This window comes from Mustela nivalis (assembly GCF_964662115.1).
Source record: "Mustela nivalis genome assembly, chromosome: X".
NCBI classification, from domain to species: domain Eukaryota; kingdom Metazoa; phylum Chordata; class Mammalia; order Carnivora; family Mustelidae; genus Mustela; species Mustela nivalis.
In genome coordinates this window covers 16,071,696-16,093,877 of record NC_139040.1, presented here as the reverse complement: position 1 = coordinate 16,093,877, position 22,182 = coordinate 16,071,696, and the positions used below count along the sequence as shown (strand labels likewise).

The window sequence follows — 22,182 nt, the reverse complement described above, 5'->3', positions numbered from 1 at the left end:
CTGTCCCTTGGGTCCAGATTACCCTAATAATATTCTAGGAGATTTCCTATCTCTGCCAGTATAATCCAACTTCTACAACCAACACCAAGATAATTTCTCGAAGACATCATTTTCACCTTTTCTCCCCTGTGCAAAAAGTTATAATGGCTTCCCATTACCTATCGAATAGGAGTAAGATTAAGAATAGCTAGGCTGTAGTGAGTGCTTGCTTACACAGGTTGCCAGGCACTGTGGAAAAGAACGGTATACCCATGTCATTATCCTCAGTTCTTATCATCATCTTCATGTGGACAAGGAGACCGAGGCTCAAGTTCCATCACTTGCCTAGGGTTGCACAGGTAATAAGTTACAGAGTTGAGATTCAGCCTAGTTCTATTGGGCTCCAAATCCTGTGGTCCTAACAACTATCCTATTCTGCCCAAACTCTTTAAGCTCAAACCCTTCAGTTACTTAAGATCCTAGAAATTTGGCCAGTTTTATCTCTCATTACTTCGTAACACACTCCCTTTCAGTCAACCTAGTCTCACTACCCTGAAACCTGCCATGTTCTTTCCCTCTAAGCTTTTGTTCACATGGTTCCTTCTGCTTGGAATACCTTCCCCTTCTCCCTGGGTTTGTCTATGTTTTAAACCACTTTCAAGGCCTAGGTCACATTTTATTTATATTTTTTAAGATTTTATTTATTTATTTATTTATTTATTTATTTATTTGTCAGAGAGGGAGAGAGAAAGACCACAAGCAGGGGGAGCCTGGCCAGTGGAGGGAGAAGCAGGCTCCCCACTGAGCAAGGAACCCGATGTGGGGCTCGATCCCAGAACCCTAGGATCATGACCTGAGCCAAAGGCAGACACTTAACCAGCTGAGCCACCCAGGCATCCCCTAGATCACATTTTAATTCACACAACTCAAGCCACTTTTCTCTTCCAGACTACCCATAACATATCGCTTATATTTTTTTAAATATATATATATATATATATTTTTTTAATTTATTTGACAGACAGAGATCACAAGTAGGCAGAGAGGCCGGCAGAGAGAGAGGAAGGAAAGCAGGCTCCCTGCTGAACAGAGAGCCCGATGCGGGGCTCGATCCCAGGACCCTGGGACCATGACCTGAGCCAAAAGCAGAGGCTTTAACCCACTGAGCCACCCAGGCGCCCCACGTATCGCTTATATTGACAAGAATATTTAAATTCTTTTGATCATACACTGCAACAGTACAAAATATTTTAACACATCCTTCCAATATATGTAAATAATATATCCTTCCAAAACATGATGGACATATACTACTAAGCTAGTATATCATGTGAATCATTGAATATATGCAAAATACAAATGTAAAAAGGATGAACTAAAGATGAAATGATATTTTTGGAACATTTTAAATTGTATTTTATTAACTACAGTTCATCATTGAGAGTCAATATGAGTTCATATTTCCAGTAGTCTTCATGATTTAAAATTATTTTAGCCTGTGCCTCGATAGAGATTAGCTCAGCATTGTGTTTTTAGAGGAAGGTGGCAGATGATGTGCACTGTGCTAGGTAGGAGCTTCACCTTTGTCATTTCCTTGTCATTCGCTTAGACTTGTATTACATATCTTCTGTCCAACATTTCTTTATAGAAATCTTGTTAAGATACTTGTCTGTTTTGTGAAACTTGGTTTAATTAAAACTGGGTAATATATCCATATGGCCACCTAACTTGCAATTAGTTATAATTAGCTAAAGACCAAAAACATGCTGGTGTTTTGCAAGATCTTGGAACCCTCTGGGCTGAGTGAGGGCACCTATGTCAAACTGTAGACTATTAGCAAACCTGAATTCCTTAGTATCCTAGATTTTAAAATATATAAATTGAATTTCTGTGTTTTGCTTTTTGCTTTTCAGTGGATCACCTTGTATACTTCCTGGACTATGATCATGCTTACTTTGGAGAGCACCAACTTAATGCATATAAAACTTAGCTCTCAAACGTGGTTTTAGGCCATTTTAGGAAAAGCTCATCCTCTTATTTTCTGTTCCCCATAATATTTAGCACCCTATTTGCCCAGCACTATCCTAGATACTTTATTATATGTGAATTATGTTTTTAAAAATACTAGGATGAATTTGGACTGTGCAATTTCTTAAAGCCATTTCAACCATTTTTAAGGGTACAATTCAGTGTTATTAAGTACATTCACAATGTTGAGCAACCATCACCACTTTTCGTTTCCCAGAAATTTTTCATCATGCCAAACAGACATTCCATACCCATTCAGTATAACTTCCTATTGAACCTCAGTGTCCTGTAACCTCTGTTCTACTTTCTGTCTTTATGAAGATTCGGCTATTCTGGGTACCCTCATCAAAGTGGCATCATACAATACTCATTCTTTTGTGTTTGTTATTTCACTTAAAATAACTCTTGCAGTGTTCATCCATGTTGTAGCATGTGTCAGAACTTCATTCCTTTTCATGGCTAAATGATAAGTCCATTGTATATATCACATTTTTAAATCCATTCATCTGGTCTCAGGTCATGATCCCAGAGTCCTGGGATCAAGCCCCACATCGGGCTCTCTGCTCAGCAGGGAGCCTGCTTTCTCCTCTCTCTCTGCCTGCCTCTCTGCCTACTTGTGATTTCTGTCTGTCAAATAAATAAATAAAATCTTTAAAAAGGGGGGGGCGCCTGGGTGGCTCAGTGGGTTAAATCCATTCATCTGGTGATGAACACTTGGGTTGTTTCCACCTTTTGGCTATTGTGAATAGTGCTCCTAATGAACATTGGTATGTAAGGACCTGTTTGAGTCCCTTTTTTAATACCCTTGGATATATGCATAGGAACAGGATTGGCGGACTGTAGGGTAATACAATATTGAACTTTTTGAGAGACCATCAAATTGTCTTCCAGAGTCTGCCCCACTTTACATTCCCACCAGCAATGTATAAGAGTTCCAATTTCTCCCCATTCTCGCCAACACTTGTTACTTTCTACATTTTAAAATAATAGCTATCTTAGGGGGACCTGGGTGGCTCAGTTGGTTAAGCGTCTGCATTCACTCAGGTCATGATCCTGGAGTCCCAGGATCAAGTCCCACATCGGGCTCCCTGCTCAGCAGGGAGTCTTCTTCTCCCTCTCCCTCTGCCCTTGACCATGTTTGTGCTCTCTCTCTCACCCAAATAAATAAATAAAATCTTTATTTTTTAAAAATATTTTATTTATTTATCTAACAGAGACACAGTGAGAGAGGAAACACAACCAGGGGGATTGGGAGAGGGAAAAGCAGGCTTCCTCCTGAGCAAGGAGCCTGACACGGGGCTTGATCCCAGGACCCTGGGATCATGACCTGAGCCAAAGGCAGACACTTAATGACTGAGCCACGCAGGTGCCCCAAATAAAATCTTTAAAATAAAATAAAAAATAATATCTATCCGGGGCTGCCTGGGTGGCTCAGTGGGTTAAGCCTCTGCCTTCGGCTCAGGTCATGATTTCAGGGTCCTGGGATCAAGTCCTGCATCAGGCTCTCTGCTAGGCAGGGAGCCTGCTTCCTCCTCCCTCTCTCTCTCTCTCTCTGCTTGCTTCTCTGCCTACTTGTGATCTCTCTCTGTCAAATAAATAAAATCTTTAAAAGAATAATATCTATCCTAGTAAGTGTGAAGTGTTAGCTCATTGCAGTTTTGAATTGCATTTCCTTAATGACGAATGTTGACCATCTTTTCACGGGCTTATTAACCATTTGTATATCTTCTTCAGAAAAATGTCCATTCAAGTCCTTTGCCCCTATTGTAATTAGGTTGTTAATCTTGTTTTTGTTTTGAATTATAAGAGTTCTTTATATATTCTGGATATATAAAATATAAGATTTGCAAATAACTTCTCCAATTCTTTTTTCAAAAGATTTTAAAAATTAATTATATTTTAAAAGAGTCTTTATTTATTTATTTATTTGAGAGAGAGAGATAGAGAGAGAGAGAGAGAAAGTGCTCTAGAGAGCACAAGCAGGGAGACTGGCAGAGTGAGAGGGCCAAGCGGGCTCCCTGCTTAGTAGCGAGCCCAATACAGGGGTTTATCTCCGGACCCCAGGATCATGACCTGAGCCAAAGGCTGACGCTCAACCAACTGAGCCACCCAGGCACCCAGTTAATTTATCTATGTATAAAGAGAGAGCATCAGCATGGTGGGGAGGAGCCGAGGGAGAGGGAGAGAATGTTCAAGTGACTCTACACTGAGTGCAGAGCCAGACGTGGGGATTGATCCCACATCCCTAAGATTGTGATGTGAGCCAAGATCAAGAGTCAGATGCTTTTAACTGACGGAGCCCCCCCCCCACCAGGCACCCTATCTTCTCCAATTTTGTAATTGTCTTTCCCTCTCTTGATATAGTATCTTTTGATGCATGAAAATTTTAAATTTTATGAAGTCCAATTTATCTATTTTTTCTCATGTTACCTGTGCTTTTTTATTGTATCTGAGAAATCATTACCAAATCCAATTCACGAGGCCTTTGCCCTATGTTTCCTTAGAAGAGTCTTATAATTTTAGGTCTTATGTTTGGGTCTTTCATCCATCTCAACTTAATTTTTATACATGGTGTAAGGAAAGGATGCAACTTCATTCTTTTGCAGGTTGATGTTGTTTTCCCAGCCCCATTTGTTGGAAAGATCATCCTTTCCCCCATTGAATGGTTTGGCACCCTTATGGAAAATCAATTGACAGTGTACGTAGGTGTTCATTTCTGGGCTCTCTGTTCTATTCCATTGATCTATATGTCTGTCCTTATGCCAGTACCACACAATTTTGATTACTGAAGCTCTATAGTAAGTTTTGAAATCAGAAAGTATGAGTCCTCCAAATATAGGCCTTTTCTTTTTCAAGATTGTTTTGGTTATTCAGGGCTCCTTGAGATTCCGTGTGAATTTTATTTTTTCTTCTATGTGAATTTCAGTATGGGTTTTTCTATTTCTACAAAAAATGCCACTTGGATTTTGATAAGCATTGCATTGCATCTGTTAATCATGTTGGGTAGCATTGCTGTCTTAAAAATTACTTTTTCCAATTCACCAACACAGGATATCTTTCTATATGTAGGTTATTTTTAAAATAACAATTTATGTGAGAAATGGTACTTGTGTTTATTTTTTAAAAAGAAGGTCAACAATATGGTAAAGTACAAAGAAAGAACAAATTGCTCTAAATCTCACTACTCTGATAAGTACTGTGAACTTTTTGGTGACCATCCTTCTGAACATCTCTTGTTTATAATTTTACATAAATAGCATCTGAGGTTTTTTCCTACTTGCTATGTAATACGTGTTCTTCAATGTGAATGACTAGATTTAAATCATGTTTGCACATAGGGGAGCCTGGGCAGCTCATTTGGTTAAGTGTCTGCCTTTAGCTCAGGTCATGATCCCAGGGTCCTGGGATCGAGCCCTGCATTGGGCTTCTTGCTCTGCGGAGAGTCTGCTTCTCCCTCTCCCTCTGCCCCATCCCCTTCTCATGCATGCTCTCTCACACACAAATAAATAAATGAAATCTTTTCAAAAAAAATAAATAAATCGTGTTTTACCATCATTTAGTTAAACAAACCAATGTTGATAGACATTTAGTTTGCTTTGGACTGTGAGTAATATTTATTAATATCATAGTATTAATGGTAGGGAAAATAGTATAATAATGAATGTTTGATGTTTGCTTTTTTGAATGAAGAATGCTACAGAGTTATTCATTTAGAAAGTTTCTCCATATTTGATGTACTGTAATGCATTACTAATAGATCTTTGGTGTAGTAGGTGCGACGATTAAAAGTAGAGAACTAGACACTTGTTTAGAGATTTGTTTATCCTTTAGCTCTTGTATGTCCCAGTGAATAATAATAAAGGTACAACCAAATCAAATAATTTTGTAAAACCATAGGATCTGGTATTCATTTAGTCTCATGTTCTGCCTTTCAGGAGGAAGGCATGAACTTAATGACTAGAGAAGCAATGCATGAATGGTGAGTAGTGTACTTTGAATTACTATTCTGATCATCTCTGTGTTCAGTCACTTCTTTTCTTTTTGTTAGGCAAATGCCAGTACTGATACCTCTTCTTTTGCAGGGAGGTACAAACCGCACTACGGATAAGTCGGTCTTGGGAAGAGAGTTTGAACCTGGTATGGTATTAACACTTCAATTTTATAGACAGTTTGAAATTTTTGCTGCTTTTCAGTATTGGCACTACTTAGTTTTGCTATAATTTCTAGAAATTCAAGCTCTCATTTGAAACTGAAATCTATATGCTGCATAAATAATTTTTTATTGCTCCTGAGAAATAGTTGATGACTTACTCATAAAAATAACTGACATCATTTGAAAGTGGGGTTCATAGTAAATAGTTATCTGATACAAAACCAATGTTGTGGACCAGCCTCCTCTCTGTCCTACTGAGTCTAAGAAAAGTTCAGTTCCGCTGGTCAAATTGCTTAGTTGACAAAACAATGAATGATTTCACTCCTTCCTATGTAATTTATTAACTAGGTATTAGAGTTTCAAACCACAGACAGTGAGTTTCTGCATAAATACTACATTTCTGTGCCTGTAGCACATATATTCCCACTAACATTTTTAACATGCAGCCTTTAATTTGAATATATTTGGAATTGAGTTACATCCCCTGCTAACATTTTTTAATGTTTCTTTACACATTATGATTACTTAGTTGTAGAAGTTGAGCAATGTTTAGGGTTCTTTTCCATGGACGTTTCAGATAATGACAGAGAATTGAGCTGAAATTTGGGTAGAACAGATTCTGGCTAGATGTTAGTGTCCAGATTTGGGAGTCACTAGATTTGGAAATGGGTCATCAACAGAAACAGTAACATCTTATTTTCCTTTGAGTCCTGAGTGCCTTAGATGGACATCTATCCCTGATTTAGGAGTAGGTACTAAAGATTGAGTAGATAGCCTCTGAAGCCTGCCCCTTTTCATGTTAGTGCTAATACAATGTATAGACACTGTTGGACTCCATTAACCCAATTATAATTGCTTTACATGTTGGCACGAGTGAGTGAATCTGTGAATATGTTAGGAAGAGGAAGGGAATACATAACATAACGTACTGTGTCTTAGAAAAGAAAAGAGCACATTATAAAGGCCTGAATTATGCAGTACTGCTTTTGTCCACATAAAACCTATAAACATCTTTTATAGCTGTAGTTACGTTTGCGGTCCCATTTGTATCTTAGTTCTAACCAAATCCTTTTTGACTGTTCCCTGAGCATAATATTGCAATTTTCAACAACAAAGCACAGGTCAGACACCAAGAGAAAAATTTTAATTGAGGATTTGTGTATATACTGGTAAGTATTACTCGTTACCAAGTGCTCACATTCTAGGCCTTTCGGGGACACTAGGGAAGCCCCTCAACTTGCCATGAGCATTCTTTCCCAAAAGGAGAAAGTGAAGTGAATCTTGGGTTCCCTTCTTGCTTTAGGATGATAGGAGCCCCTCGCCATAGTACACACTGACTCAGTAGGGATTCCCTTCCCCAGGCAGCAGCTATCTCCCTGAGTACGTGGTAGGGAAGCAATTGGTGCTACAATGGTACACTGCTTTCTGCTTATACAGAGTGACAGTAATTTAGAGAAACCATCTTCAGAGAGCATCGATTTAACTCCAGTATCCCCAGCAGCTCCTCCCACCCAGGAGATTGGGAAGGTAAGAAAGGAGAACCTAAGAATCTGTGTCCCTTGAAACTTTTATAAAATGTGAATGTTTCACCACCTACATTTTGGGGGGATATATTTTACCATAGGACATCTGATTCTAAATGATATTTTCCCCTCCCTTTTCATCTATTGAACTATTATTAACATATAACAAAAGTCACCGACTTTTAAGTATATGATTTGATTAACTTTTGTAACTGTGCACCATCCTGTAACCATAACCACAGTCAAGATATAGAGCAGGTCCCCACTCCTAACAATGGCCCCGTGATCTTTTGCCCTTGATATCCTCTCCTCACCCCCCACCCACCCCAGGAAACCACTGATCTGCTTTCTGAGAAGAGTGGTGGTTTTAAAACCTCTGTTCTAATTTGATTTTAGCAATGTTTTCCTCCATCGTTACAAACTTGTGTGAATTACACCACTTTGCCTTCAAGTCCCGTTCCTAGTCCCACGCCACGATTTCCAATGTAAGTTTTTGTTGTATGAAAATATACCAAATTGCTTATAAAATAAGAATTTAAGAAATGTACAAGAACTGATAGCTCCAGGTTCTGTGACAACCAAGGAAGCTGTGTGTTTTTAGCTAAATTAAAATGCCATTGTTTTGATTTATTATTTTGTGGGTTGAAAAGAATCAAGTGAATAAGAACATGTGAAAACATGCGAACCCATGAAGGATCAGTAATTCATTAGCCCTGTTCGAACATAGTCTTCCTCTCCAAGCTTGATGATAAGGATCAGAGCTAATTCTTAAATTGTAAACATCTGTACCTGCTCATTTACCCATGATTTTCACCTTGATTCAAGGCAAGTCACAACCAGAACTGTAGGTCTTTCTAGCCTCCCCCCAACCACAACTTCAAAGAAGACTGAATCCTTAAAAATTACGAGATAGTTTGCTATCCTGAGGCATTCCTGTTTTTAACCCAGATTTACAGAAGAGCAATAAAATGATGTGATACTACAACAGTCCTTTTTTAGTGTATACCCTTCTATTATAATGAAATAGACATAGCTGATTTTGTTCAAATTTTTCTTGTAATGATTATATAATTTTATTTTAGAGGAAGTCAGAACCCCACCAACATTATTAGACCAAGTATCTGTGGATCATTAAAAAGAAAAGGTACTTTTATCTACCAGCAAAAATAAATATAACTTTGAATTATTTTTATAAAATAGCATATAAAATCAAGTGTTATGTGAAATTAATTTTAAAGGATTTATTTTAAATATATTTGATAAGTTACAAGAGGCCTTTTGTTTTACTCAAACAAAAACTATGTAGAGACAATATTAAAAGCTGTAAAATGCCATATTAATGTGAATTGAGAAGTTTAATTCCAGTTTAGTCAACTATTATGATTTTTATTATATAATTTGCCAAGCTAGCTGCCTTAAATACTTTCTGAAACAAGGTGGGGAATGAATGAATGAACAAACAATGGATCAGTCCTAGTAGTCCACTGAATCTTGACCCTGCGCTGCTTGCTGCCACATCTACTTGTTGACATCATGTGAATAAGTTGACACAAATCAGATTCACTTACTACACTAAAACTATATTCTGAGGTGTATGTTCTCTGATGTTTCACTTCTTAATGGGGGTTAATTTTGGTTAAATATATGGAAAGTGACCCATCTTCCCAGTAATAAAAGGACAGTGGGAAAAAAAAAAACAGCTTGTTTTTTTGGTTTTTTTTTTTTTTTTGGTTTTTCCTTTTTGTTTTTGTTTTTGTTTTTGTTTTTAACTCCCACAGCCGGATCCCAACCCTGCCTCACTAGGTTTGTTCTTCCTTTCTTGTTAATACCACTACTGACTTTAACTGTAGTAGGGAGGGGAAATGGATAAATAGGAAAGGAGGTTAAACTTTTAAAATGTGTATTTGTGAAAAATCCATTAAGATAGGAAAGAAGAAGAAGAAAAAAGCAGAGGAAAGGAAAAAGGGAAGGAGAGCAAAACTATAGGGAAAGAAATTGAAATTTAAATGTACTTCAGTGTTGCATGTATTCTGGATTAATTAATGGCAGTTGTCCTAACAACACATCTAACTCAGCATGTACTTATTATATTCTAAGACTAAGACTAGATCAATTCTGGAAAACACTTTCAGACTAAGCACTTTGTTTTATGATGATGGACCAATGACCTAGCTTAGGGATCTTCTGCGTGTGCTGTGAAGTTAGGGGCTAGTGTTGACAAAACATTTAAATATATTAAGTTTAAGAGCTGTTACAATGTTGGGGGTCATTTGAGTATTTAAAATAAAATATGCATAAGGGCACCTGGCTGGCTCAGTTGGTGGAGCGTGTGACTGACTGTTGATCTCAGGGTTGTGAATTCAAGCCCCATGTTGGGTGTGCAGATTACTTAAAAATAAAATCTTTAAAAAATAAAACAATAAAATAAAATTTGTGTAAATGAAAGACAGTATTTTAATAAATTAAAATAATTCTCCTTTTAGGAAGCCTGGGTGACTCAGTCAGTTGAGCATCTGACTCTTGATTTTGGCTCAGGTCATGATCTCAGGTTCATGAGATCAAACACCTCATTGGACTCCACACTCAGCACAGAGTCTGCTTCTCTCTCTCTTTCCCTCTCTATTTGCCCCTCCCCCCATTTGCATAATTTCTCTCTCTAAAATAAATAAATCTTGGACACCCGGGTGGCTCACTCAGTTAGGTGTCTGCCTTCGGCTCAGGTCGTGATCCCCAGGTCTTGCGATCAAGTCCCACATCCAGCTCCTTGCCTGGCGGGGAGCCTGTTTCTCCCTTTCCCTTTGCCTACCACTCCCCCTGCTTGTGCTCTCTCTGACAAATAAATAGATAATATCTTTAAAATAAATAAATAAATATTTTAAAAAATAAATAAAAATAATTGTTCTTCTAAGACATTTACACATAAAATGTCCTATGCCATTGAAAATTCCTGGGATTTTCTTAGAATTTATGATTTTAAAAATTGTTTTATATTATAATTTTTACACAATACACTTGGTTTCTGTGCAGTATCTTGGTGGATGTGGCATGTCTCACACAAGCCTCTTATACCCGGTTTTCAGTTGCTCTGGAGGATGACTGCCTCCTTTCTTTGAGATATCCCTAAGAATTATATGTACTACATGGTTTGTATTTTAAGTCAGACCTTTCCAAACACAGCCTGTATAAGTTTGGTCAAAATTCATGTGGAATTTTAGATACAGTAACAGATTAAACAGAAATTTAATTTTATTTATTTAGTAATATGAATCCATTTGGGGAACAACAAATGACGTCTTATTTGGAGCGTATTAATACAAAGGAAATGTGGGGAAAGAAGATATAAAAAAATCCAAAGAGGTCTTGGGTGGGGGAGAAAAAACAATGAGGACTCTATAAAATGGGAGAGAGGTATGAGATAGCAGTTAGAATCTGCAAGCATATGAAAGCAGATTGTATGGTGATAAGGTACACTTCCACTAGAATAAGTAAGAGCAAATGAGGCTTCAGGGGGGAATTCTGAGAAATCTGTAGAAATCACACAGCTATAAAAAGTGTTTTATAAGTAATAATGATTTCAGCAAAGAAAATTTCAATTTTTTTATATGATGAATTTGTCTTGATATGTCTGGCTTTTAAACCCAAAAGGAAAGGTGAGTAGTTTTTCTATAATGATGTGATTATAATCTGGCAGGGGATAGGATACCCAGGATATGCTCTTTGGAGCTTTATGAGCCACAATTATACTCCTGAGAAGGTCTGTGGGATCTCTATTTCTAGCAAGATATATATAGATATAGATATATATGTAGTGATATACATAACGATATATACATAGCAATATATATACAACACTATATTTATATATATATTTTAAATATATATATATATATCGCTAGAAATAGGGATTATATATATATATATTTAAAATTTATTTAAATTTATTTGAGACAGAGAGTTTGTGAGCAGGGAAAGAGCAAAGGGAGAGGGGAGACAATCTCCAGCAGACTCTGTGCTGAGCGCAGAGCCCCTCGAAGGGCTTAATCCCAGGATCCCAAAGTCACAACCTGAGCCAAAACCAAAAGTCCAATGCCTAACTGACTGAGCCGCCCCGGTGCCCCAGGATGTATGTATTTTTTTAATCTTTAAAAAAAATTTATTTATTTGAGAGAGATAGAGAGCATCAGAGACAGAGGGAAAAGCAGTCATGGAGCCAGACTTGGGGCCTTATCTCAGGACCCTGGGATCATGACCTGAGCTGAAGGCAGATGCTTGACCAACTGACCTACCCAGGTCCCCCTATTTTATTTTATTTATTGTTTTAAAGATTTTGTTTGAGAGAGGGAAAGAGAGAGAGAGAGCAAGCTCAAGCAGGAGGAGGGGCAGAGGGAGAAGGCTCCCCGCTAAGTAGGGAGCCCGACGTGGGGCTCAATCCCAGGAACCCTGAGATCATGACCTGAGCTGAAGGCAGACGCTTAATTGACTAAGCTGCTCAGGCGCCCCTATTTTACTTTATTTTTAAGTAAACTCTACACCTAACAGTAGACTTGAACTCACGACCAAGAGTCACATGCTCTACCAAGTGAGCTAGCCAGGTGCCCCTATATCTAGGGATATATTTTTTAATGAGTAAGTGGCCTTAGTGTTTTATCATTCAAATTTCACCCTATGAGTTATGGACTTGAACATCAGTTTTCTCTCATCCAGACATGGTTACTGCATGATGGCAAATAATGTGTAGATTTTAGCATTTACTTTGAGGTAAAGATTACAGCAATGCAATTTTTTGAGATTAGATGTGTCTCCTTAATCTTTAAAAATATATGTATTTTGTTTATTGTAATGCTGTAAAAGAATTAGTCTATTTATTTCATTGTATATATTTGGCAAAATAAAGATAACAACAAACTAAACATTTAAAATAAGGAATGAGATTAAATTATGGTATGACCATACCACATAGCTCTATATAATCACATTGTAGAATTTAGTTAATACAATACAGAAAATTGTAATCATTAAAAACAAAAACTAGGTTCCATATTGGTATTGTATATGATACAAATGAAATTTTGTTTAAAAACAGTCACGTGTACACATACATTTTAGGAATTACCAGAAAGTGGTTATCTCTGGGTAATGGGGATATAAAACTTTTTGCTTTGTTTTTATGTATCTTATAAATTATTTCCAATAAACAAGTTTTACTTTGCATTTAAAAGCAAAAGCATGTTAGATAAAACATATCTCCTTTGATCTGCTTTTTTGTTATAGGTGAAATGCTATTTGAAGATCAGCCAAAGAAACTTTTCCAAGGCACTACCAGCATGATTTCTTCCGATACTACTCAACAGTCTGATATGAATGAGTAGTGAGTATTAACATGAGGTTTTAAACATTCATTGGTGTTTTTCACTTGCCTTTTAAACCTATTCTTACAGTAGTATAAATTCAGAAGTATTATTAAATATTTTTAGAAGTTATAAAACTGATATCCCAAATGAATGCTATTAACTTTAGTTCTTCTCCCTCACATTTATTTATGTGTGACATTAATATATGCTGGATACGTTTTTAGAAGTGGAGTTTTGGCATTTGATTAAGAGGTATTAGAGAAGGGGCGCCTGGAAGGCTCAGTCAGTTAGGCATCTGACTCTTGGTTTCAGCTCAGGACATGCTCTCAGGGTCATGATCTCAGGGTTGTGAAGGCAAGCCCCTTGTTGCAGTGGAGGAGGGGGTTGCTCTGAGCTCAGCACAGAGTCTGCTTGAGATTTCCCCGCTCCCCTTTTGCTCCTCATCTCCCCCATCAAATAAATAAAATCTTTAAAAAAAAAAAAGAGGTGTTAGAGAAATATATAAAAATCCAAGCTTGGAGAAGAGCATCTTAGGCCCATCTTTTCTTCCTTGGATTTTTGTGTGCTTTGTTAGGCTGAGCATATTATCGGAAAGCGTGCCAAGAAAGCATGTTTTAGTAATCAAGATGGGAAATACAGTGAATGGATTTTTATTTAATGTTACCGTTGGCTTTGTTTTACTGCTCTTGTAAAATTGCTCTTGTAACTAGTGCCAGTTCTTGGCTTCACATATTTTGTGTTCATTTGTAGACAAAGCAGAATGCACAGAGATCTTTTGAATTCTGTTATTGATGAATAGCATTTTCTTGTCCTAGTCTATCTCTAGATATTCTTGATGTAAACAGTAGTGGTGCAGGCTCTTCTTGTAACTGACCAGTTAGAATCAGCACTGCTGGGTGCCTGGGTGGCTCAGTGGGATAAGCCTCTGCCTTTGGCTTAGGTCTTGATCTCTATGTAGTGGGATCAAGGCCCACATGGGGCTCTCTGCTCAGCAGGGAGCCTGGTTCCCTCTCTCTCTCTGCCTGCCTCTCTGCCTACTTGTGATCTCCCACTCTCTGTCAAATAAATAAATAAAATCTTTTTTAGAAAAAAGAATCAGCGCTGTCACATTCTCCCATATCAACTTTTGATTCTCGTTCTTCATGTATTGTAGTGGATGAACTTTCAACTAAATGATTCCCCCATCCCAGGATTTTCTCACCAGTGGAGAAAAATGTTTGCTTCTCTGTTCTCTCTCTCACACACACATACACAAGTTAGAGTAACTATTTCTTATTACCTTATTTTCTCAATGTCCTAAAATTCTGTTTATGTACAGAATTTGCATATCTAATTGCTGTATATGCCCTTAAAACCAATGTAGTGATACTTTCAAAGATGTTTTCCAGCAGCGGCTCAGTCATTAAGTGTCTGCCTTTGGCTAGGTTCATGGTCGCAGGGTCCTGGGATCGAGCCCTGCTTGGCGGGGCTGGGGGACCTGCTTCTCCCTCTCCCCCTCCCCCTGCCTGTGTTCCTCTCTCACTGTGTCTAATAAATAAATAAACTCTTTTTTAAAAAAAGATGTTTTCCAAATAAGAACCATATCAAAGATACAATCATGTCTTCAAGCTGCTAATGTGTAATCATGCTACACTTTGATTTTTTTTTAAATTTATTTATTTGTCACAGACAGAGAGCGAACACAGGCAGACAGAGTGGCAGGCAGAGGCAGAGCGAGAAGCAGGCTCCCCGCTGAGAAAGGAGCCTGATGTGGGACTCAATCCCAGGACACTGGGATCATGACCTTAGTTGAAGGCAGCGGCTTAACTGACTGAGCCACCCAGGCATCTCTGCACTTCGATTTTCTTAAAAACAAAATTGAGAGCACTATTTGTTTATATGAATAAGTAGATACAGCTGTAAGTCCTGATGAAATATTATTGTTCCATTAATCAACAAGTAAAATAATTTTTTAGGTTAGGTCCTGAATGCCCATGCTAGTTCGTTCATTTGTTCTTTCTTTTTCTTTCTTTCTTGACAGAGAGCAGCAAAGCGAGAGAGGGAACACAAGCAGGGAGAGTGGGACAGGGAGAGGCAAGCTTCCCACTGAGCAGGGAGCCTGATGCAGGCTGGATCCCAGGGTCCTGGGATCATGGCCTGAGCCGAAAGCAGACACCCAATGACTGAGCCACCCAGGTGCTCCAGCCCATGCTAGTTCTTAATATTTTCAATAATTGCTAGTTCCTCTTGGTAAGGAAAAATCACCTATCTTAACAGTTTTTAAAACTAAGCTAGTGGGCGCCTGGGTGGCTCAGTCATTAAGCCTCCACCTTCCACTCAGGTCATGATCCCAGAGTCCTGGGATCAAAGCCCACATGGGACTCCCCACTCAGCAGGAAGCCTGCTTCTCCCTCCCCCAATCCCCTTACTTACTTGTGTTCCCTCTCTCACTGTGTCTCTCTCTGTCAAATAAATAAATAGAATCTTTAAAAAATAAAAAAAAAATAAAAATAAGCCAGTCATACTATGCTGATACAAGGATTGCCTATTTTGCACCTGAATCCTTGGATATTTAATTGGCTGGGAAGAAATAGGTAGGGGAAACAAGATGATAAAAGGTAATTGAATAGCAGGAAAATAATATGTAATTGGGCTTTACTCAATTTGTACTTAACCTGATTATCCCTGATCAATTTTGTATTCTAATTAAGTGTGGAAAAAAGACAATGTTGATAAATTGTGGTCTTTTACATTTCTATGAATTACTTTTTATTCATCATCATGACTACTGATTGGATTAAATAAGGCTTAATATGTTAGAGTTTTTCTGCAGGAATCATATACTTCCAGTTGTCCCCTAAGGACTACAAATGTTTGTTTAAACCTCAATTTTCTATTCAAAAGTCTTAAAGGCTTTCTGAATAAGAAAAATTAAAAATTTAAAATCTAAAGTCAGTGCTTTAAGTAATTGAGGATAGCATTAGCATTTTGAAAAATAGAAATGCTTCCTCATTAAGTTCAGAATTAGTTTAAATTTCCTTAGCTAATGAAATAGGAATTGTTATCTAAATATTTATAAAAAGTTTTTCCTTGTCATTAGAAATAATCAGAATGAGGAAAATTGGATGTAAGTATACCCCACATGAGAAAAGACCGTTGTGTCGAGAATTGTTTGACATGGGTGCCTGGGTGGCTCAGTGGGTTAAGCCTCTGCCTTCAGCTCAGGTCATGATCCCAGGGTCCTGGGATGGAGCCCAAGCAGGGAGCCTGCTTTTCCCTCTCCCTCTGCTGGTGCTCCAGCAGTCTCTCTTGCTCACTCATGCTCCCTCTCTCTCAAATAAATAAATAAATAAATAAAATCTTAAAAAAGAGAGAGAGAATTGTTTGACAATGACCCCAGTGGAATTGATTAGCATAACTAGATATGTGAGGGGAGATTTTGTTCACCTACGAATAAATGAATATTTATGAGATGACCGGGACCATGATAGTCTCTGAAAGTCGGACAGGATTCTACAACTTGGCCAAGGACAAGAGAACTATCAGTATTGCCTTTGTAACTCGGCTTCTATACTGGCCAGACCCTTACTGGACCAGCTATGAACATCTCCGGGGGCCCTCATGGGATGAGGTGGGACTGCAGCGATGTTCCTTGCTGGGACTGTAGATCAGTGGCAGCCAGTGTCCTCCTGTATCATTGATACTTGGGCAAAATGGAAAAAAAAGATTTGCAAAATATTCAGGTAACAAAGACCAAGGGTGGAGAAAGTGAACAGCATGAGTGGGACTACTCATCAGTTGTACAAAGAGCTTTTTTTTTTATTTTTTAAAGATTTTATTCATTTGTCAGAAAGAGAGAGTGCATGCACAAGTGGGGGAGCAGCAGGCAGAGGGAGAAGCAGACTCCCTGCTGAGCAAGGAGCCTGATGTGGGAGTCGATCCCAGGACCCTGGGATCATGACCTGAGCTGAAGGCAGACGCTTAACCAACTGAGCCAGCCAGGCATCCCATAAAGAGTTTTAATCAATAAATCTTGGTAATCTTGACAATCTGAATGCATCTCTTTCAACTCAGACAATTCCTTTCACCCTATTTGATTAATTTTTGTTGTTTTAGTTGTATTCCAGGATGCCACAACTTACTATAATATGCTCAGAATCAAGGATTTTGTAGTTGGTTTTCCTATCTGTTGCCTTTTGAGCTTTTGTTTTGGGAGGATCTGTTTCTTAAATGATTTTTCATTTCTTAAGTGGTTTTCAGACCAAAGTACTTCTAACCTTTACATGATATTTTTTGTGGTTGATTTTTTTTTCTCTTCTGTTGTTGTTTCAAGTTTTTGTTTAAATTCTAGTTAATGTACAGTGTAACATTAATTTCAGGAGTAGAATTTAGTGACTCATCACTTACATACAACACCCAGTGCTCATCACAGCATGTGCCCCCCTTAATGCCCATTGTCCGTCTAGCCCATCCCCTGCCCACCTCCTCTCCACCAACCCTCAGTTTGTTCTCTGTAGTTAAGTGTCTGTTTTATGGTTTGTCTCTCTCTTTCATTTCCCCTTAGTGTTCAGCTGTTTTGTTTCTTAAATTCTACATGTGAGCGACATTGTATGGTATTTGTCTTTCTCTGATTAACTTATTTTACTTAGCATAATATACCCTAATATACCCATGTCATCGCAAATGGTTGAATAATATTTCATTATATATATATGCTACATTTTCTTTATCCATTCCTCAGTTGATGGACATTTTGGCTCTTCCTATAGTTTGGCTATTGTTGATAATGCTGCTGTAAACATCAGGGTGCACATGCCCCTTCGAATCAGTATTTTTGTATCCTCTGGGTGAATACCTAGTAGTACAGTTGCTGGGCAGGGAAACAGAAATCAAAACGAGGTATCACCTCTCACTTGTCAGGGTGGCTGATTACTTTCAGTTATGGTAAGACTGTATTTTGTCATCCTAATCTTGCCAAGGAGCCATCATGTCAGTTTTCACAGAAAAAGACAAGTATTAGTTTCCCAGGACTGCCATAATGAAGTACCACAAACTGGGTAGCCTAAACAAAGTAGATAATCTCACAGTTCTGGAGGCTACAAGTCCAAGATCAAGGTATCATCAGAGTAGGTTCCTTCTGGAGGTTCTGAGGCAGAATTTGTTCATTTCTCTCCCGTAGCTTCTGGCAGGTGCCAGACATCCTTGCCTTGCAGGCCTATCACTCCAGTCTCTGTCTCTGTCATCGTATAGGCTTTTCCCTGTGTTCCTGTGTTCTCATGTGGTTATTACAAAGACACTGGTCACTGGATTCAGGGCCCAGGCTACTCCAGTATGACTTCATGTTAACTTGATTACATCTGTGAAGACCCCATTTCCATCTAAGGTCACATTTGCAGATACTGGGGGTTAAGACTTCAACATCAATTTAACCCACAATTTAATAAAAAATTTAACCCACAGCAGAATACTTCAGGGATTTTTATTTTACTTGTTCCATTTTTCTTAAGTTAGTTTTTCAAATCATCTATCTTATAACCCATTTAAAAATATATGAGAACAAGAGGTGACCATATTGAACATAGCATTGGTATATCTTCTTATATATTATAAAAATATGCTTATTTCTAAATATAAATTTATGTTTATAGACAGATAAGCTAGTTTTCACATTATCAATAAAAGGATAAATGAAAGTGGAAGTATATTTTTAAAATATTTTCAAAGCATCCTTTTTAAGCCTTAATATGTATTCATGTTCAATCAAATATTCCTATTTTACTTACAATTTTATAAAAGAGCAGCACTCCATGGGACACCTGGGTGGCTAGTCAGTCAAGTGTCTGCTTTGGCTCAGGTTATGATCCCAGGGTCCTGGGATCAAGTCCTGCATTGGGCTCTCTGCTCAGCAGGGAGTCTGCTTCTCCCTCTGCCTTTCTCTCCCCCTGCTTGTGTTCTCTCTCACTCTCTCTCTGAAAAATAAATAAATAAAATCTTTTTGAAAAAAGAGAGCAGCACTGCAGATTTATCCTAACACGAAGACTCACTGTAGTAATATGATTCTCAGGTCAGGGGAAAAAATATGGTTCTGAAGATTTATAATAAGTAAATCAACCAATCAGGCTTCTAATTTCAATTATATTCAATTAAGTGTCTAATGAATACTTTCTATGTACAGGAAGCTATACTTAAAATTGTAAAATACAGGAAGATGAGGAAAATACCATCCCTCTCTTCAAGCAGGATAAGTACAAAAATAATAGTGGGACCAGGCAGTCTAAGATAAGATGACTAGAGATACACATGTGGAAGGACCGACCCTTGCACTATGAAAGTAGGAGATAAGGACAGTATTGGAATGATAGGATTTTAGAAGCCATTTAGGCTACCTCTCAATGCAGAAATCCTTTTAAGAATTCCAGACAAATGATCTTTTAGCCTTAGTTTGAAATTTTCAGTAGTAATGAACGAACTTTGCTCACACAACTGTTCATTCTGCTGTTGGTCAGCTCTCACTATCAGAAAGCTCTTATGTTAAAAGGGGGGGGGGATGGAGTGGGAATTTGTATCTAGGTGGCCTGTTTCACTGGATCTTTAGAACCAAGGCAAATCAAATGAGCTATTAAAAGCAGATGAGTTAAGATTCTAATTTGGCATTAATCTTTGTCCCGCTCCTTGAATTATTACTACCCCCACTACAGGATATATTTAATCTCATCTCCTAAATGAATTTTTAAAATTCACCTAGAAGCAACTATATATAAATATCCGTGATGAAAATGCATGTATGGTACTTTGGATATCTATGGAGAAAACTAATTACAGTTTGCCTCAAGTGTTTTTAAATATTTTAGATCTTAAAAGTTGAGCTTGAAAAATCTATCATATAGGTAGGCTTCCCTGTCAGATAGTTGAAACTATGCATTTAGAAGAGGCAAAAGAACAATAAATACTCTGACCAAAAAAGGTAACCTTGTTTCCCTTAAGTTCCATGATATCTCACAGATTTGATGAGGTTCTTAACCCAAGAGTCAATGAAATTGCTTTTTAAAAATGTCTATAATAGGGGCGCCTGGGTGGCTCAGTGGGTTAAAGCCTCTGCCTTCGGCTCTGGACCCCACATTGGGCTCTCTGCTCCATGGGGAGCCTGCTTCCTCCTCTCTCTCCCTCTGCCTGCCTCTCTGCCTACTTGTGATCTCTGTCTGTCAAATAAATAAATTTCAAAAATCTTTTTAAAAATGTCTATAACGTATGGGTGGAAAGAGTCATCTGTCATATTGGAATCTTGGAAACTTGCTCAACTTTCTTAATAGTGGGAGACTTAATGACCATGGCCTCTCAGAAGAAATGTGCTAAATTAATAATAAAATTAATACATTAACTGAATTCTCTAAACTGACCAATAAGATATAGATATAGATATAGATATAGATATGTGATTGGAGATCTCTGTGACATCAGTGACAGCAAAGTAAACTGGTGACACAGCTACTTATGTCAGCCTTTTAAGGGAATGTCCAGACAATATTATGAGTGCAAGAGTCAGGAGACCTGACCCATGGCTCCAGCTCTGGTCACTCACTCTCTGTGACTTTTGACAGGTCGCTGCACCAATCTGGACTTCAGATTTCCAATAAGTAAAATAGAGTCGAACTAGGTATTTTACAAGCTCCTTTCTGCCTCTTAAAATTTTATTGATTCTGTAAAAGCATCTGCCTTCATCTTTGCTACTGTAACAGTGAAAGTCATGATGGCATTAAGCTTCAGAAAGCTTTAAGAAAATATTTAGGAAATTAGAGAGCTTTATGCCTAATATTTTTATTCTTTCTGGCAACAAGAAACTCATTTTGATCAGCCTCATCAATAGTTTCCTCTCTTCTATGAATTATGCATGCTTTATGATGAAATGTGGAAAGCTAATTTCCCCCTGGTTTCTTGTTTTGTGTGGATAAATGATCCTCTCAGGATTTCCATATTAATAACAAGTTCCCACTGACAAAGCACTCACCATAAAATTTTCTTTCTAATAACTACAGCTTGAGACAAAACAAAATAAAGATACACTTGGTATGTCTGTTTCAGAGAAGCAAAAGAGACAGGGCAAAAAAAAGCTACATCAGTTGTAAAAACTCAGGCACAATTCACATTCAGAAGTGCTCAACTAGTATGAAAACAGACTACCAGCAAAATCGTTTTTCTTTTTCCGTGATAGTCATTATATGGCTCTAAGAAAAACCCTCTAACTTCAGTTTAGTTGGTTTCATGGCCTTGCTCTTGTGCTTGGTAACTCTCCCCTGAACACAAACAAAAAAAAAAGGACACACTTGAAAGTCGCAAACAGCTGGTTTGTGACTTTGTGCTGAGGAAGGAAATATTTTGAAATTACATTATCCCGTGGAGGAACCTAATTATACTTTCCATTTCTAACCCCACTCTTACGAGAGGGGAGGTTTAGTTTTCTTGCTTAACTAGACTTATATTAAACTCTGCAGTGGTTTACATCGAGTCCTTAGATAATCTTTTCATAAGTGTGAAGCCTTTGGAAAGGAAGGTGCTGAGGCTAGCATGTTAGGGCTGTTAAGGCAAGTTCAGCTAAAACTCTCTTAAACTTTAATTAGAATACATTCCCATGCCACAATGATTAGCAGAGATTTAAAATTTGTTTGTAGTACACATGGCTGTTGAGAGTTTGGTGAAACTGGTGTTTGAATTCCCTGTGGTGTGTTCTTAATGTCCTTTCTGGAGGGAGTTTAGTAGGATGTATCACGGGCCTTCAAAATGTGCATATCTTTTGATATAGCAATTCTTCTAGAATTTTTTCTTAGGGAAAATATGGAACAGATTGAAAAGGATGTTTACTGTAATGTTATTTGTAGGTGTGAAAAATGTAATGTTTTTAACAGATGGTGCTGGAGCGACTGAATATCCACATGCCAGATAATGAAGTTGGACTCCTACCTCACACCATATACAAAAAATTAACTCAGAATAGATCGACAACCTAAACATTAAGAGTTAAAACCATTAAGTTCTTAGGGAGAAAACGGGTAAATCTTTATGACCTTGGATTTGGCAGTGGATTCTTAGCTATGTCACTAAAAACATGAGCAACAAAAGAAAATAGATAAGTGGAACTTTATCAAAATTAAGAACTTGTGTGCATGAAAGGACA

At 37.8% G+C, this 22,182-nt stretch overlaps 1 protein-coding gene across 4 annotated transcripts in view; it reads left to right on the top strand.

Moving 5' to 3' along the window:
* The window catches only part of LOC309856438 (P2R1A-PPP2R2A-interacting phosphatase regulator 1-like), a 66,735-nt gene that overhangs the window by 26,287 nt on the left and 18,266 nt on the right, over positions 1-22,182 (top strand). For 2 of the 4 annotated variants that reach the window (XM_082717657.1, XM_082717658.1), the window contains exons 6-11: positions 5,943-5,986; positions 6,090-6,144; positions 7,598-7,687; positions 8,080-8,168; positions 8,766-8,827; positions 12,955-13,051. In XM_082717657.1, coding sequence (XP_082573783.1) covers positions 5,943-5,986; positions 6,090-6,144; positions 7,598-7,687; positions 8,080-8,168; positions 8,766-8,827; positions 12,955-13,051 — 437 coding nt within the window. The remainder of the gene's footprint in view (positions 1-5,942; positions 5,987-6,089; positions 6,145-7,597; positions 7,688-8,079; positions 8,169-8,765; positions 8,828-12,954; positions 13,052-22,182) is intronic. The other 2 variants (XR_014307206.1, XM_082717659.1) reach the window with 2 other exon arrangements.